The sequence below is a fragment of the Gobio gobio genome (assembly GCF_949357685.1).
Source record: "Gobio gobio genome assembly, chromosome: 6".
Taxonomy (NCBI): Eukaryota; Metazoa; Chordata; class Actinopteri; order Cypriniformes; family Gobionidae; genus Gobio; species Gobio gobio.
Genome location: NC_137102.1, coordinates 40,513,443 through 40,529,045, shown reverse-complemented (window position 1 = coordinate 40,529,045; position 15,603 = coordinate 40,513,443). Strand labels below are relative to the sequence as shown.

At 42.4% G+C, this 15,603-nt stretch overlaps 1 protein-coding gene across 1 annotated transcript; it reads right to left on the bottom strand.

Annotated features, from left to right (window-relative positions):
• Positions 1–170: 170 nt before the first annotated feature.
• On the bottom strand, positions 171–13,699 carry LOC307128418 (peroxiredoxin-6-like). Its single transcript, XM_079820266.1, has 5 exons — positions 13,566–13,699; positions 10,083–10,239; positions 9,863–10,009; positions 740–886; positions 171–647 (listed from the first exon to the last, which is right to left on the bottom strand). The coding sequence occupies exons 1-5, from the start codon at positions 13,658–13,660 to the stop codon at positions 504–506; spliced, it is 690 nt and encodes a 229-aa protein (XP_079676392.1). The 5' UTR covers positions 13,661–13,699; the 3' UTR covers positions 171–503.
• Positions 13,700–15,603: the final 1,904 nt, after the last annotated feature.

The following is a 15,603-nucleotide window of genomic DNA, read 5'->3' as shown; positions in this document are numbered from 1 at the left end:
GAACCAAACTGAATCAACACTGAGCTGACTTCAACTGAATAATGATGCTTTTGTCTTTTTAGAGCTGCTTTACAGCAGAATTGAACTCTGTTTGCATCATTCAATAATTATTTTTATGATTATCACTGTAAAGCTGCTTTGAAACAATCTGCACTGTAATAAAGCGTTATATAAATGAAGGTGACTTTATTTTAGAATTTAAAAATTTGCATCTGTGTTCTCAGATTTATTATTTTGTAATACAATTACTTGATGAAATACATAGATTTAATAAATAAAACATTCATTACATTTAAAATGTAAAAATACCATTTTTGTAAGCTTAAGTAATATTTATTTAACCTAGAAATTGTGTCAAAATTAAGTGTAACTGGAACATTAACATTTGTTGAAGGAAAAACCTTACAAAAAGTACTCTTCATTTGAGAAAGGCACTGGTGTTTTTACGAACAGCTGCTCTCATACACAGCCTCACTGAATCCATACATCAGCCGTCTGTATATTCATTCCTGATGGAGGTTCGGTTGTGGTGTGTAGCGCAGATACTTCTTTCCAGAGGGCAGGTCTTTGGTGAAAACTCCATCAGGGAAGAGCGTCACGGCCTCCTGCTCAGGGATGCTGGGCGGCACCATAACACTGTCTCCAGGCTTCAAACAAGATATGCGAGTGTCACTCATTAAGCATTGATGACGGGAACAGACATACAGACTCCAAACAGACCAGGCTTGACATTTCTCACCCGCCAGTCCACAGGTGTGGCCACACGGTTGTGTGCCGTTAACTGCAAAGAATCAACCACACGCAGAATCTCATCAAAGTTACGTCCCGTTGTTGCAGGATAGAGAATAGACAGCTTCAACTTCTTATCTGGACCAATCACAAATACCTGAATGAAAAATGCACACGTTATGAAATCAATTAGTGCAGTGTGAAAGGTTGTTGGCTCTGTCCAAACCAATGTCCCAACCTTTTCAGTTAAGTTAAACTGTTATCTTATACAGTAAACCACCAATCATGCACGACAGGTTGAAATGCTGGTTAAATACCTAGGAAGTGGCATCATCCCTACAGCATCACAGAAAGACAAGTGAGTGATCTCATTCTATTTTCTCTGGTTTACACAAATTGTGTTGTCTGCAGTCATCAAGCTCTAACATTTAAAGTTTTTCTATTGTACTTTCTGTTCAAACTTTATAATAAGTGTCTTTAACTATACCATGTAATAACATGTGAATTAATCATGTGATATAATGCACTTAAAAAATGCACTTGAAATTGGGTGCATACTGTACATGCAGGAATGTGAGGCAAATCTTCTGGCACTAACAGAATTCCGTGGTAAAATTGGATCGCAATGGTCATTAATCGGCAATCTGTGAACATGTCAAACTAACAATCAAAGAGATCAGATTTTAGCTAGGATCAGAGGAATCTTTTAGGATCTCCTTACAAACTCTGGAAATTAATTGTGGTCCTTGGTTTGAAATGATAGGCAGAGCAAAATTACTGATGACATGATTGATAGTAGATACTAAATATACTTTGACATTTATCTCAGTGTAAGTGAAGTATACTTAAAAATGTATAATTTCTTATTTTTAGTTTAACCCTCCTCTCCTCTTTAGTAAAAAATTACCGAAACGTTTTATGTTTTGAATTTTTTTGCTTCATCGGAATGGGATGACACTTGGTGAATTTTGTCACATTAGCTATGTGAACACACAAAAAAAGCATGGAGATGATTCGGTTATGTTAAAGGGTCGGAAAAAAAATAGTCACACTTGTCTCCTTCACGGTCTGAGTGCAAGTATAACACAGAGCACATTTTTGCAAATGTGTGAAACAAAATTAATAATTCATCCACAATGCAGTAAAAAAAACAAACAGCAAGGAAGAGGTTACACTCTAAAATATCAAGAGTTCAAAACAGACACACACACACACACACTCAAACACACACTCACGTAAACACACTCACAGACACACACACAAACCACAATATTATATGCACACAAATTAACTGGTGTGGCTGTATCAATATGGTAAAATTGAGCCAAAAGACTCAAATAAGAGGTTAAAATCAGATCTATTATGCTGTGATAAAACATACCAGTTAATTTGTGTTACATTCTTATTGATTTTTGATGTTATATGTTCAAAATGTTCTCCTCTCTGCTCAGTTCAGGGTCCAGTGTATGGGACTGACAATATTGGATGTTTAAGTGTTAGGTGTTTCACGAGTTCACACTTACATATAATTTATGGAGAGTAGTTTAAATGCGTATTTGGCGTGCTGTCCGGGGGGAGGGCTTCGAGCTCGGAATTTTGGCCCGAACCCAAAGTACCCCCCCCCGTGAATGTAAGTGGTTGATGAATAAAAGTGTGGAGAAGGGGTGGTGGAGGGATGCTGGCAAACAGTCAATGAACAGAGGTAAGACTGCTGCGTGTATATATACCTCTTATTGATGATTAGCTGATTGCTCTCTACCTGTGTCAATTATCTGAACGTACTCCTCCCGAACTTTGTTTATAAAACATCATTTCACGAGTTCACACTTACATATAATTTATGGAGAGTAGTATAAATGCGTATTTGGTGTGCTGTCCGGGGGGAGGGCTTCGAGCTCGGAATTTTGGCCCGAACCCAAAGTACCCCCCAAAAATGCTAAGCATAGGACAGCCGCCTGCTAAATACCCCCCAAGAAGAGCCGAGCTTGGCGGGCTGGCATTCGTGAAGGGGCTTGATTGCTTGACCGGTAGGCCCTTGAGGGCTGCTGTGGCACATCATGCCGGGGGATTGCCTGCAATAGAAAAAATGTAAAAAGAGAAACATGGGAGAGACAACAGTATTAAAACATTAAACATTTCCTTGCTGCGTGGAAACTTTCCACTCTTTCGTTCTGCGCGGAACTTCCACTCTTTCGTTCTGCGTGGAAACTTTCCACTCTTTCATACTGCGTGGAACTTCCACTCTTTCGTACTGCGTGGAAACTTTCCACTCTTTCATACTGCGTGGAAACTTTCCGCTCTTTCATACTGCGTGGAAACTTTCCACTCTTTCATACTGCGTGGAAACTTTCCACTCTTTCGTACTGCGTGGAAACTTTCCACTCTTTTATACTGCGTGGAAACTTTCCACTCTTTCATACTCAAGCTAAAGGGAACTTCCCGCTGTACTACTGTTTTACTGGATCCTGAGAACACAAAAGAGAGAGAGAACAGCAACAAAACAAAATATGAGTGTTTGGTCAGGAGATTCTCAGTGTGTACTAGTCAATAAGGGTTTGATGGGCTATTTTGATGTGGAACCGATTGGTCCTGATATAGCTTTGGAAGGCATCGGATGACCATCTCCCGAGAGCTTGGATCTGCTGTTGGGAGAGGCCTTTTTGAGCTGCTGAGGTTGCTGCCCCGATACGGAAGGAGTGGCTTGAAAAGTTCTTTGCTGGGACCCCTGATAGTTGGAGAACGGATTTGAGGTGTTTCTGGAACCAAAACCGTGTCACAGGTTTGTTGGATTCATCTAAAAAGAGGGGTTCCAGGGAAGATTTAGCCTGAGATTTCCTCAATTGAAGATAAGCCAGGACTGACTGGTATGGCTGGATTGGTGATGGAAGATTGAAAATATAGATGAAATGACCTTTTTTGGTTTGGTCGGTCTTGCTTTGCTTAATCAAATATGAGATTGTTTCTTTGTCTAGAACTGATAAGTCTGCTATAGTGGGGTGGATTTTCGGGTCGAATTTGGAAGTGATGGTCAGTTCTGAGCATCTAAGAAAACCGAAAAAAGCTAGGATAAACATAGCATCGAGTGTTCGGGCGGTGTCGGGGGGCTGGTAGCCTGTGCGGAGAGCGTGGATGCATTTGGTGAGGATGTCTAGTGTTATAGGTTGTCTGGTATCAGTACAGGTGGGCTGGGATTTTTGAATCCCTTTGATCAGGAGGGATGTTTGTGAATTGTTTATCTCTTTGGAAGGAGCGCCGTAAATTAGTTTATGGAAAAATTGAATACCGCTTAGGTAACCTTTGATGGACCCTATATGAAGACTCTTCATGGTATTAAGGTAGGAAATGAACGAGGTGATGGAAAGGAGAGAAAAATCGGGGAACTGTATGTTATAGGAAATGTGGAATGCTCTAAAGTTTCTCCAAGCGGTCATGTAGGATTGAAGTGTCCTTGGGGAAACTGCTTGGAGGATGGTGTCGCGGGATGCGACGAGGAGATGTTTTAAAGGGTGGTTTACGGGAATATTAGTTCCGAATAGAGAGGTACTGGCGTTGGGAATTGGTCCGCCTCTGGAGCCAACGTCCTGAATTTCTGAAACATAAAACGAGACAGGGAATCAGCAATTTGATTTTCCGCTCCAGGGACGTGTTTAGCGATTAAGATAAATTGGTCGCAAGCTGAAATCCATATAAGACGCCTTAGAAGTGGCATCATAGCGAGAGCGTGGGAACGACCTTTATTTATGCACTGTACCGTTGCGTCGTTGTCGCAATGCACTAAAATGCTGCTAGTGGCCCATTCTTTCCCCCATAGAAATGCTGCTACTACTAGGGGGTAAAGTTCAAAGAGCGCGAAGACTCTGTTGTGTCTTGGAGCTGCGGTGGCCATGAAGAAGCGAACCAACGACCCCGGTAAAATCCCCCGAAACCAATTGAGGGGGCGGCGTCTGTGAACAACTGAATATCGGTGGGGGACGAAACGAGGTTGCTATAGAAAAAGGAAAGGCCGTTCCATTGGTTCAGAAATGTTATCCATAGCCTTAGTTCATCGCGACATGCTTGGTTTATGGATATTAGGTCTTCTAGTGAGTGGACGGAGGACGCGAGCGAGAGAAGATGCGATATGAATGCATCCCTGTGGAATGATGCACATTGCGAAGTTTAGATGGCCTAGTAGAGATAGAAGTTCGCGTTTTGAACAATTGTGTTTCTCGAGGAGAGTAGAAGAGACGAGAATTATCCTGTCAATTTTCTCTTTGGGTAGAGATGCCTGGAATTTGATTGAATCCAAATTAATTCTGAGGAACTCGATGGAAGTGGCAGGCCCCATAGTTTTCTCTTGTGCTATGGGAATTCCGAGCTCAGAAAAAACTTTTTGGACTGTAAGGATATGCGCGGCTGGGATGGCATCGGGAGGCGAGATTATTAAAAAATCGTCTAGTAGGTGAATGAGGTAAGGAATGGCATAGTTGTTTGACAGAATCCAGCAAACAGCTTCTGATAGCATGTCGAATATTTTTGGACTGCTCTTGCATCCGAAAGTTAAGCGCACTGCGAAATAGTATTTCTCGAGCCAGCGCACCCCGAATAAGTGCCATGCCTCGGGGTGGATGGGCATTACTTTGAAGGCTGAAGTTATATCTAATTTTGCAAGCCAAGCGCCCCTCCCTGCGATTTTAATCATGTCTATTGCCTGGTCTATGTCGTGATATTTTAGTGAGAATTCGTCGAGAGGGATTAAGCTGTTTATGCTTGGGAACGGAGAATTGTGCGGGGCTGATAGATCTATTATTAAACGTTTTTTACCCGAGAATTTCCTTGTAGCCACTCCAATGGGGCTGATGCGAAAAATATTAAACGGGGGATTGTCGAACGGGCCGATCATAAAGCCTGACTCAACTTCTTTTTTGATAAGGTTTCCTACGACTTCGGGTTCGATGAGGGCAGATTGGAGATTATTACAGATTGTGATTTGGGAAAGTGGGCTTTCTACTCCGGGGTTAAAGCCGTTCTTTAACCCTGACAGCACATAATTAGTAAATTCGGTATCTGGGTGACGAGCTAGTTCAAATTCCATGCGCAAAATATTTACAGGAGTCGATAAGTAGTTTCTGGATTTTTTATTTACAGCTTTATGCACTGGACATACAATGCGTGCATGTGCACCACCACAGAATTTGCATACGTGCATGTACCGGCAGTGCTGTCTGGCACATTTGCCATTGTTAAAATGGTTGCAAGGCTGCCTGCTTTCCTCAAAGGAGGAGGTTGCTGCGCGAGGCACGTAACTGGTGGATTTGTAGTTTTTTGTTTCCGGGTCGGGTAGAGAGGAAGGTCTGATCTGCGGGCATGATGTTGTAACGTGCATTACTGACCTGCAGACTGCGCAGGAAATGTTTTTACATCCTAAAAACACCCTGCTATGAAGATCCGAATCAAGAGCGCCCCAGTAGGTGCATTGATTCCATTGCGCGATTCGCACGGCACTTTTGGCTGATAAGAGTTTGTGATACGTATAGAAGTGCCCTCCCCCATAGGACAGCGCGAGCTCAGCTATGATAGCCAGGTAGTCGTTTAGTTTGCGCCGTCTGTGGGGAAAAGCTGAACAAATTATTTCGGTGAAACGGGCAAAAGCAATTGAAAATTCTGTAAAAGAAAGCATTCGGGATGACTGTGAATTTGTGTTTTTCAGTGTGACGGAGAAATCCCCGCAGTCTATTTGGCGAACTGGTTCGGCTGTGGGGAGCATGGAGAGAAGAGATGAAAGGTCTATGTCTGCACCTGCTAGGATCTGTGCGCGGATGTTTTGCGACACTGGTGGTGGCTCCATGGCGAGGGCGTTGGACGGCACAGGCATCTGAGCTGCTGAAAACAGAGAATATGGTGTTTTAGTTTGCATTAGAGAGCTTGTAGGATTGCAAGCCGGGGCTGCAAATGTCGGCGGCGGCCTCGCGCTTGTATTGCCATCTGTGGCTTGGTATGGAACGTGAGCTGGAGGACAGAAAGAAAAGGGGTGAAATGAAGTGTGGGCTTGTGCTGCAAGCGGAGGTAGGCTTGCGCGTGTTTGCCCTGCTGGAGCTGGAGACCACTGGACCTGGGCGGGGTTATAGCCTGTAGGAAAAAGCGGTTGAACTGGTTGGACCTGTTGTGCTAGTGGAGGTAGCATTGCGCTAGCGTCTGCAGCCGGAGCCATCGGTCCCTGAAAGGAATAAATGTTAGAACCTGGTGGAGCATAGAACTGGGAAACTGTGGGGAGGCCGGTGGGCCCAGCTGCAAAAGGTGCTGCAACGGCAGAAGGCATGGAGAAATGCCGATCTGCATCGGGAGGTGTGGAATCTGGGGCGCGGCCCAGACTTGCTGAAGGCCTGTTGGAGCGGCTCAATTGGCGGTGCCGGTCAGATCTTGTGCGAGGAGACGGCGGTGTTACCGGGAGAGGCGAACTTTGAGCTCTGCTGGGTTGGCTCTGCCTACGGGCCTTCTTCGAAGCTGGTGTCGATCCTGGAGAAAGGTTAGTGGGATGCAGAGTAACATAGAGCTCATACAGCTCCGCTTTATTAAGTTTGCGTGAAGCTGGTATGTTTGAGTTCCCCAGAGCTTGCCTCAAACTAGCTACCGTCCATTTCCCGATAGGAGGAATTGTCGGGACGGTCGAGCGGTAGGAAGAGGCTGGGGAGGAATCTGAAACTCTTGCCGGAGGTGGTGAAGGCTGGCCTCGACGTCGTGGCGAGTGTAGGCCCGTTCGAGCGGGCGTGCGACCACGCCCGGAAGCCTGGGGCTCGAGTTCGATGACCGGCGTCGGGCTGATGGTATTGGTGCCGGCGGAATGCGGCGGTGGATCCCTGGGGATGTCGCTTCCGTCATAGGAATGAGGGCTTGGACGTTGTGACATGATGCTAGGATGCTGGCAAACAGTCAATGAACAGAGGTAAGACTGCTGCGTGTATATATACCTCTTATTGATGATTAGCTGATTGCTCTCTACCTGTGTCAATTATCTGAACGTACTCCTCCCGAACTTTGTTTATAAAACATCATTTAACAAGGTTCTTGTGGCTCGGATAGAGAGTGGATAAGGGACAGGGCATTAGGAAAAGGTAAACTGGAACTTGATGAAGAGGGCCCATCTAGCTTGTTGAAAATTCAGTCATCTGGCAGATGTTCCAGATTGTGGTGGTCAGTGTAGACAATGAACGGGATGAACCAGCTTGATGGCTAAGAGCTTGTGATTCACAATCAATATCTTAGTTCTGCTCCACCGGGGTGTGGTTTTTTGGAGTAGAAGGTACATGAACGGAGTTGTTGAGACTTACCCTGCTGCTGGTGCAGTAGCGGAGCTCCGTGATCCAGGGGAACAAAGATAGGAGCTGATGTAAAGGCCTCTTTGGAGTCATTGGAGGACGTGAGCTACTTTGGGAGGCCAGAACAGGGACTTGGGCTTGCCTGTGGTGAGAGATGTGAGCAAGACTGTTAGGAGACTGTAGTTCCTGATAAACCTGCAGTAAAGGTTGGCAAATCCAAGGAAGCACTGGACGTCATTGATGATGGAATTTGTTGGGAATGCACAGCCTCTACTTTCCCCTCATCTATTTGGATATTGGTGGAGCTGTTGTTTTAGCCCAGGAACTGGATTGAAGTCTAATGGGATGAGGAACAGCTGGTATTCCCTCAGCTTTTCCAACAATAGTCCAACACTGTGACAAAGTTTGGTCTGGTTCTGGGAGTACATCAGGATATCATTGATGGAGATCAAGAAGACATGGTGGAGGTACTCCTGGAACACCTAATTCATAAACCCTTGGAACAAAGAAAGGGTGTTGACCAGGCCTTGCAGCATGACCCGGTATTCATAGTGGCCTGTAGGAGTCACGAAACCGGACTTCCAGTCATCAATCAATTATAGCAAGCCTACATTCTTCTCCATTTTCTGCGAAGAAGCAAGGGAAGTAGAAGGGCAGATGTAACCCTGAAGTAGCGCTTCCTCCACTTACTCCTTCATGGCTTTCTGTTCAGGGAGAGACAACAAGTACATTTTCCCACAGGGCACTGGCGCACCAGTTAGGAGGCCGATGGCATAGAAGACACTGAAGTGGGAGTATACATGAGGGATCTCTGTGGATTTTAGACTGGCACAGCTTTTGATGGTTGTGGCCCCAACCATTAAATGGGAGGTCTCCTGGATTGCTGGAGTTAATAGGGGATGAGGAAGATTAGGGAAAGTCTACCAGGATAATATGGGTGAGTGCTGGATGAGCCACGGGCACCACAGTATGATCTCAGCTGTCGACTTCTCCATAACCAGGAGGTTGATGTTCTCGTTGTGTAGACAGACCACTTGCAGCTTAACTGGACCCACACAATGATGAAACATTAACTCAGGAGTTTCCTGACTATGGAGTGGATCGAGAATGAGGTTTTACAGGGCATTTTGCCTAACCCTAACAATTGAGATCAAAGATGGAGACAACGATGGAGACATTACAAGTCTATGCTTTTGGACGCCAGACACTGACTGATTGGCAGTGCAGTTTTTTTTTTATTGAGTGCTTTGTTTGTGGCTGTGATTGTGAAAGGAGTATTTGGAGGGATAGGCGGGCGTGGGCGTGACAACCTGTACCTAACTTTACACATATCCCATTTCAATAGTAGCGCAAGTGTTTTACAATACAACATGAACACAGTTAGTACAATGTACCTAACTATTTTGTTGTTTAAGTACAATGAAAGGTTTGCACTCTTTTCAGGTGTGTTATGTATGTCTCAGTTATGTTAACTACTGTTGTTGGTCACAACATTCTCTTATTGGCCATTTTTATTTGAAAAAATGGGTCACACTTTAGATTAGGGTCCAATTCTGACTATTAATTAACTATTATCTATGATGATTTTACCCTCAATAAACTCCTAATTACTGCTTATTAATAGTTAGTTAGGTAGTAGTTAAGTTTAGGTATTGGGTAGGATGAAGGGATGTAGAATATGCTCATGGAGAATAAGACATTAATATGTGCTTTATAAGTACTAATATACAGGCAATATCCTAGTAATATGCATCTAGTTAATAATTGGACCATAAACTAAAGTATTACCATAATTTGCCTTGTTTTTGAAGCATAATTCATGTGTGCAGTGCACTTACGCATCGCGCGCTGAGTGGCATCCCGGTCTGATCCTTCTCCTCCGGGTCCAGCATGCCAAGCATCTCGACCAGATGCCTCTGATCATCGGCTATGATTGGAAAAGGGAACTCGCTTCCGGCCTCCGCGTTATTGTAAGCCAAGATGTCCTGAAATCATCCATTGAGACTCATTAGCAGCACTTCATACAGAGAGACACACTTCAGAATGAAAGAAGCGAACCTTGCTCCAGCCATGATGGTCTTCGAGGCTGTCAACGGAGAGCGCGATCAGCTTGACGTTACGCCTGCTGAACTCTGGACTGAGTTGAGCTGCTCTGCCGAGTTCAGTGGTGCAGACTGGAGTGAAGTCTCGAGGATGAGAGAACAGGACGCCCCAGCTGATGGAGGAAATACTCAGTTCACTCATGGGGAATGACATCACTGTGATACCTCCCATTACCGCCATGTAATAGAAAATCATGCTTTGGTAAATTATAATCATGATGTCATGATTTCGACATTTTAAAAGTCCATTTTAAAAAGAGATCTCAAATATGACTAAGTATGTCAGAATTATGACTTCTTAGTAGGCTATGTCCGGCCCGGTTCTACGGGGGTGCTAGAGGGTGCTAAGTACCCTCAAACGCAAACAAAAGCACCCTCAGTTGATACTGTAATAATATTGGCGAAACAGATTTGGCAGATTCAAATGCATCTATTTACAGCGAGTTTTTGCAGCGGTGAGTAATGTAGCCAATCACAGATAGTTGTTGATTTCTCGAACACGATCAGAATCTCACCGCCCAAAACACAAGAGTTTTTATTCAGTGCTGAGTTATGCTGCCTTCACGCCTTCATGTTGAATGCAATGAAACTTGAATGCAATGAGCTTGTAATCACGATTTCAGAAGTCGGAACTAAATTTCTGATACCACGTGAAGGTGGCATTTATGCAGGCTCACGAAACCTCTCATTAACAGACAAAGTCAAGAAACGATGTAAGTAAGAGATTTATTGTTGACAACTTCATTTTTATAACAGAACTTTGTGAGATCGCGATGAACTGACAAAGCAACATAATTTTAGTGATTGTAGCGGTCTTGGCTTGGCTCACTTTCGAGGCTACAGTCATTCATTGAATAAAACTACTATTGCTAAGAGGACCGACGGCCAAATGCATGCAGCAAAGTTTTGGAAGTGACATCTAAATATAAATGCCACTCTGCACGAGACAGAAAAATACTCCTGAGACCCAGAATAGAGGTTTTGCCTCTGTAGAGGACATTATTTAGCAAATTTCTCTGCCAACATTCACAGTTTTTAGTCTGAATATTCTTATGAAATGCAAGACATTCTTATGAAAGTATTATTACACGTCTTTTTACACTTACATATTGTCCCAAAACTCTTTAATATGCAAATTAGATACAGTATATAGATGCATTGCCTAGAATGGGAATGGCATTTATGGCCATATTTACACACATATTGCATAAAGTAAATTGGTATATCAAATTATTCTGTATCTTTCATAACATTGAGAATCATCTTCATACAAAGTTTGGATATAAAAAACTTGAAGCATAAAAATTGATTGGTGAAGGAAAACAAATATCCCATTGTTTGTCTATTCATGTCTTTTAATTTTCTCAATAAAGTGGTTCTGGTGTCGTCTACAGAGCAGAGGATATAGCATATAACATAGGAATTAAAAAAAATATATAGATCAATTTGTTTTTTATGCTCCAAACAATAATAACTGGGGAAAAAAACAAATCTAAATTCACAAAACCTTTTTTTCTGGTTCTCAGGAAGATATTTTAAAAGACTAGTAACGCATTAAAGCAATGTAAAGGCAGACTAATTGATTAATAGACAATTTGTAGCAAAATATTTTTGAAATTCCAATAATTGGTCAATTACTTGTAAATAAATAATCATACATTTCTCACTGTACACTGCTATGGTGTACAACGGTACAGTAATTTTAGAAGCACCCTCAGTGATTTGATTCTGGAACCGGGCTTGGGCTATGTAATACACATCCGAGTATAAATCATGCACTCATTTAAGCAGCATTTCATTGCTGGTTTCAGAGGCGTAGACTGCAATGTTTGTTTACAAAAATTATAATTTTTTTTCAATTTTGAGTTTTCAGTCTTACCCTTTGATGTATAAATGTACATAATATAACACTATACTTTGTAAAAAAAAATTTGTTTTAAAATTTATATTACTTTGGCATTAAATTACAGTAAACTAGTTATCGCTGCTCCGAGGGTGTTTCTAAAACACGGATGAGGGTGTGATGGCAAATTTGACATCTTTCTCCCTTCTGACCAATGTAAATCAATCTCTCTACGTTTTCCCTCGTTTTAAAATTCAGAGACACTATGGAGGATATTTCTTTTCATATTGGATCAAAGGGAAAAGTAAAATTCATATTTGTTGTAGTTTCAGCACTACAGAAGTTTAACCAACTATGAGGACTTCTGCTTCTGAGAACCTGGAAATGCGGGTCCATTGCAATTTTATGAAGCTCAATAAATGAATAACCAACCTAAGATCATTGATTATTAAAAGATTATCTGATTCTCATAAAAACAGAAAGGACTATGAAAACATGGAAGGAGAGATAAACCACAGACCACTGAGTATTTGTGATTCAGTTTCTCTGATCTAATAACTCTAGTAAAGAGTAGCTGTTTAGTGCATCATTTACACAAGTAACTGCTTTGTTCACAGTGAAGATTCGCCAACAATGCTTTAACATTCAGCAAAACATGGTCTGATATTACTAAACACACAACTAAGTCCCAAACCCTTAACATAACCTAATTCTAACCTCAACCTTAAAAGCAAGCCTTGACCCTCAAACACTCAGTCAGACACTCATGAGGACAGTATACAGGCAGGCAGGGGTTGAAAAATAGAGAGATATACAGTACAAGCAGCAGCATAGGCAAATCAGCAATCGAAGTCATAACATGCAAAGTATTAGGGCAGGCTGCAAACAAACGCGGTCAATATCTAGGTAAACATGCATAGTCCAGGGGTCAGAACACATGCAAAACAAAGGTGGGAAAAATGCTCAGAAATTTTGGTTGGCCGTGGCAAAACAAGACTTCACACTGAGCCTAGTGTGCTCAGTGTGCTCAGTGTGTGTGTGTGTGTGTGTGTGTAGTCCAGGCATGTGGTTCTGGGAAATGTAGTCCAATTGTACTAATACTCAGGAGAGCAAGCTGAACTCTCAGTTATGAATGCTATATCTGAGAATCCTCCGTTCCTCAGCAAAGTGTTCATAACTGACAGTTCAGAGTGTTTTTGTTGACTCTGCTCTTTATGTGTGTCAAGCCCTGTCAGCGTTTTGATGCGCCCAAAGAGGTGGTAACAGTGGTGTCACCGACCGCCTGACCTACAAACACAATCATCACATAGAAATAGACAACGGCTTTGACCATGTATGGTTTTATCAAAACTACCTGACTAGTACATGTTGTCTATTGTGAGGACCTTACGAGAGAAACGTCTCATATACAAGCCACACAATTCACAAATAACCAATACCGAATGATAAGAACACAGAGGATGAGAGAAAAGAGAGAACATTTTTAGATGAAACCTCAGGAAGTGGTTGAGAATAAAACTGTTGTATTGCAATCTATGATGAACACATATAACAAACAACAGACTCTAATATCACAAGTCACATCTAATCACTTACGAATCCTCGAGATAATCATGCCGTTTCAATCTGCCAAAAGTGGAATCGGCTTCAAAATTGGGAACAATGTCTCCTAACAGCATCCCCGGCATCATGCAGCATCTGTCTCTCTCTCTCTTTCTCTCCCTCTCTCTCTGTCTATCTGATGCATGTTGGGAGTGTGGTTTGATGTGTGGGAGGGTGTAAGAGAGCACTTGATTAGCAAGCATTTTTTTCTCTACAGGTATGGTGATTTACTTGTGTTTTTCCTCACACATTACAGTTTAGGACACACTTCTCAATCACCTTTTCATAACTCTTCACACACAGTGATCACAGCATCAGTCTATGTGAGCTAAACTGTGGATCATTATCATTGATTTGACACAAAATAGATTAAACGATGACATCTATTTCAAAATATGTGAATGCCTGCTTGAATGTTTATTATTTACCCATATTCTCCATTGTTGCAGCTTGTCTCTTCTCGGTCTGTCAGTAACGCTCTGGGTGTTTCCCAAAAGTATTGTTAGCCAACTATATGGTCGCAAGTTCCGTTGTCATCATAGTTCAACAAATCAGTGTTTCCCGAAACCATTCCAATGAACATTCGCAAACGGCATCACACATTTGTGTGGATAGAACAACTCTTGACCTTGTTTCTTGTTTGCATGTCATGGGGACTGAATAGATCCTTGTCTTAGTAAAATAAGCAAGCTGATATTCAGCACAATCTTTATCTTTTATTTTGAATACATACAAATGTAATTTACATATTTTACATATTTATTTTAAGTCCCCCTGTAGTGTTATCCCTAAAAATCACCAAAATTACATTTAAACATTTTGTTCAAGTGAAAAAAAATCTTCATGCCTTTTATTTGAATGTGACTACACCAGGGGTGTCCACACTCTGTCCTGGAGGGCCACTGTCCTGCAGAGTTTAGCTCTTACTTGCTTCAACACCTGTCTGGAAGTTTGTAGTATGCCTAATAAGAACTTTATTAGCTGGTGCAGGTGTGTTTAATTGGGGTTGGAGCCAAACTTTGCAGGGCAGTGGCCCTCCAGGACCAGGATTGGACACCCCTGCTCTACACCCTTACTTCATGTAGTATACACGGAACCATGAATATGCAAATTAGCCCCGCCTCCACTCACTCACACCAGCTCAGAGATGCACTCGCTCAACTTTACTGTAATAAACGCTGCACAATGCTATTGCTCTTTACAACGTCAGACACATAACGGTAATTAACATGATTAGCCTTTTTCTTGACTATATTATCAAATAATGTAATAATAAAGTGTCGCTAATGTTACATAAACCATGTTCCCATTCATCATCTCAGACAGCATTTGGTCTCACAGCGGACGCAGTGAGAAATCTCCCGGTAGAGCACTCAAATTTTCTCTTTTCCTGTTTTCTCTTTCAGTGAGTCAGCCTGCCTTATAACAATGATACATCAAATTCTTTGAACAACTCAGAACATCAGTGGAGAAAAACCAGCTTTTTTTAGAGTGTAAAGGCCTGTTTACACCGGGACGATTTTCTCGCGCGTTTATCGCCAAGCCCAAAAGAATAATCAGCACTTGTTATTATAAACAAATCAATTCAGTTGAAACACAATTTCACACAAATTGGTAATACACTAAGACGTCATGAGACATAACGTCATAAGACGTTTGAAATCATGCATGGCACGGAAGGTTCCCCTGCTTAAACCAGCACATGTCCAGGCCCGTCTTAAGTTTGCCAATGACCATTTGGATGATCCAGAGGAGTCATGGGAGAAAGTCATGTGGTCAGATGAGACCAAAATAGAACTATTTGGTCATAATTCCACTAAACGTGTTTGGAGGAAGAAGAATGATGAGTACCATCCCAAGAACATCCTTACTGTGAAGCATGGGGGTGGTAGCATCATGCTTTGGGGGTGTTTTTCTGCACATGGGACAGGGCGACTGCACTGTATTAAGGAGAGGATGACCGGGGCCATGTATTGCGAGATTTTGGGGAACAACCTCCTTCCCTCAGTTAGAGCATTGAAGATGGGTCGAG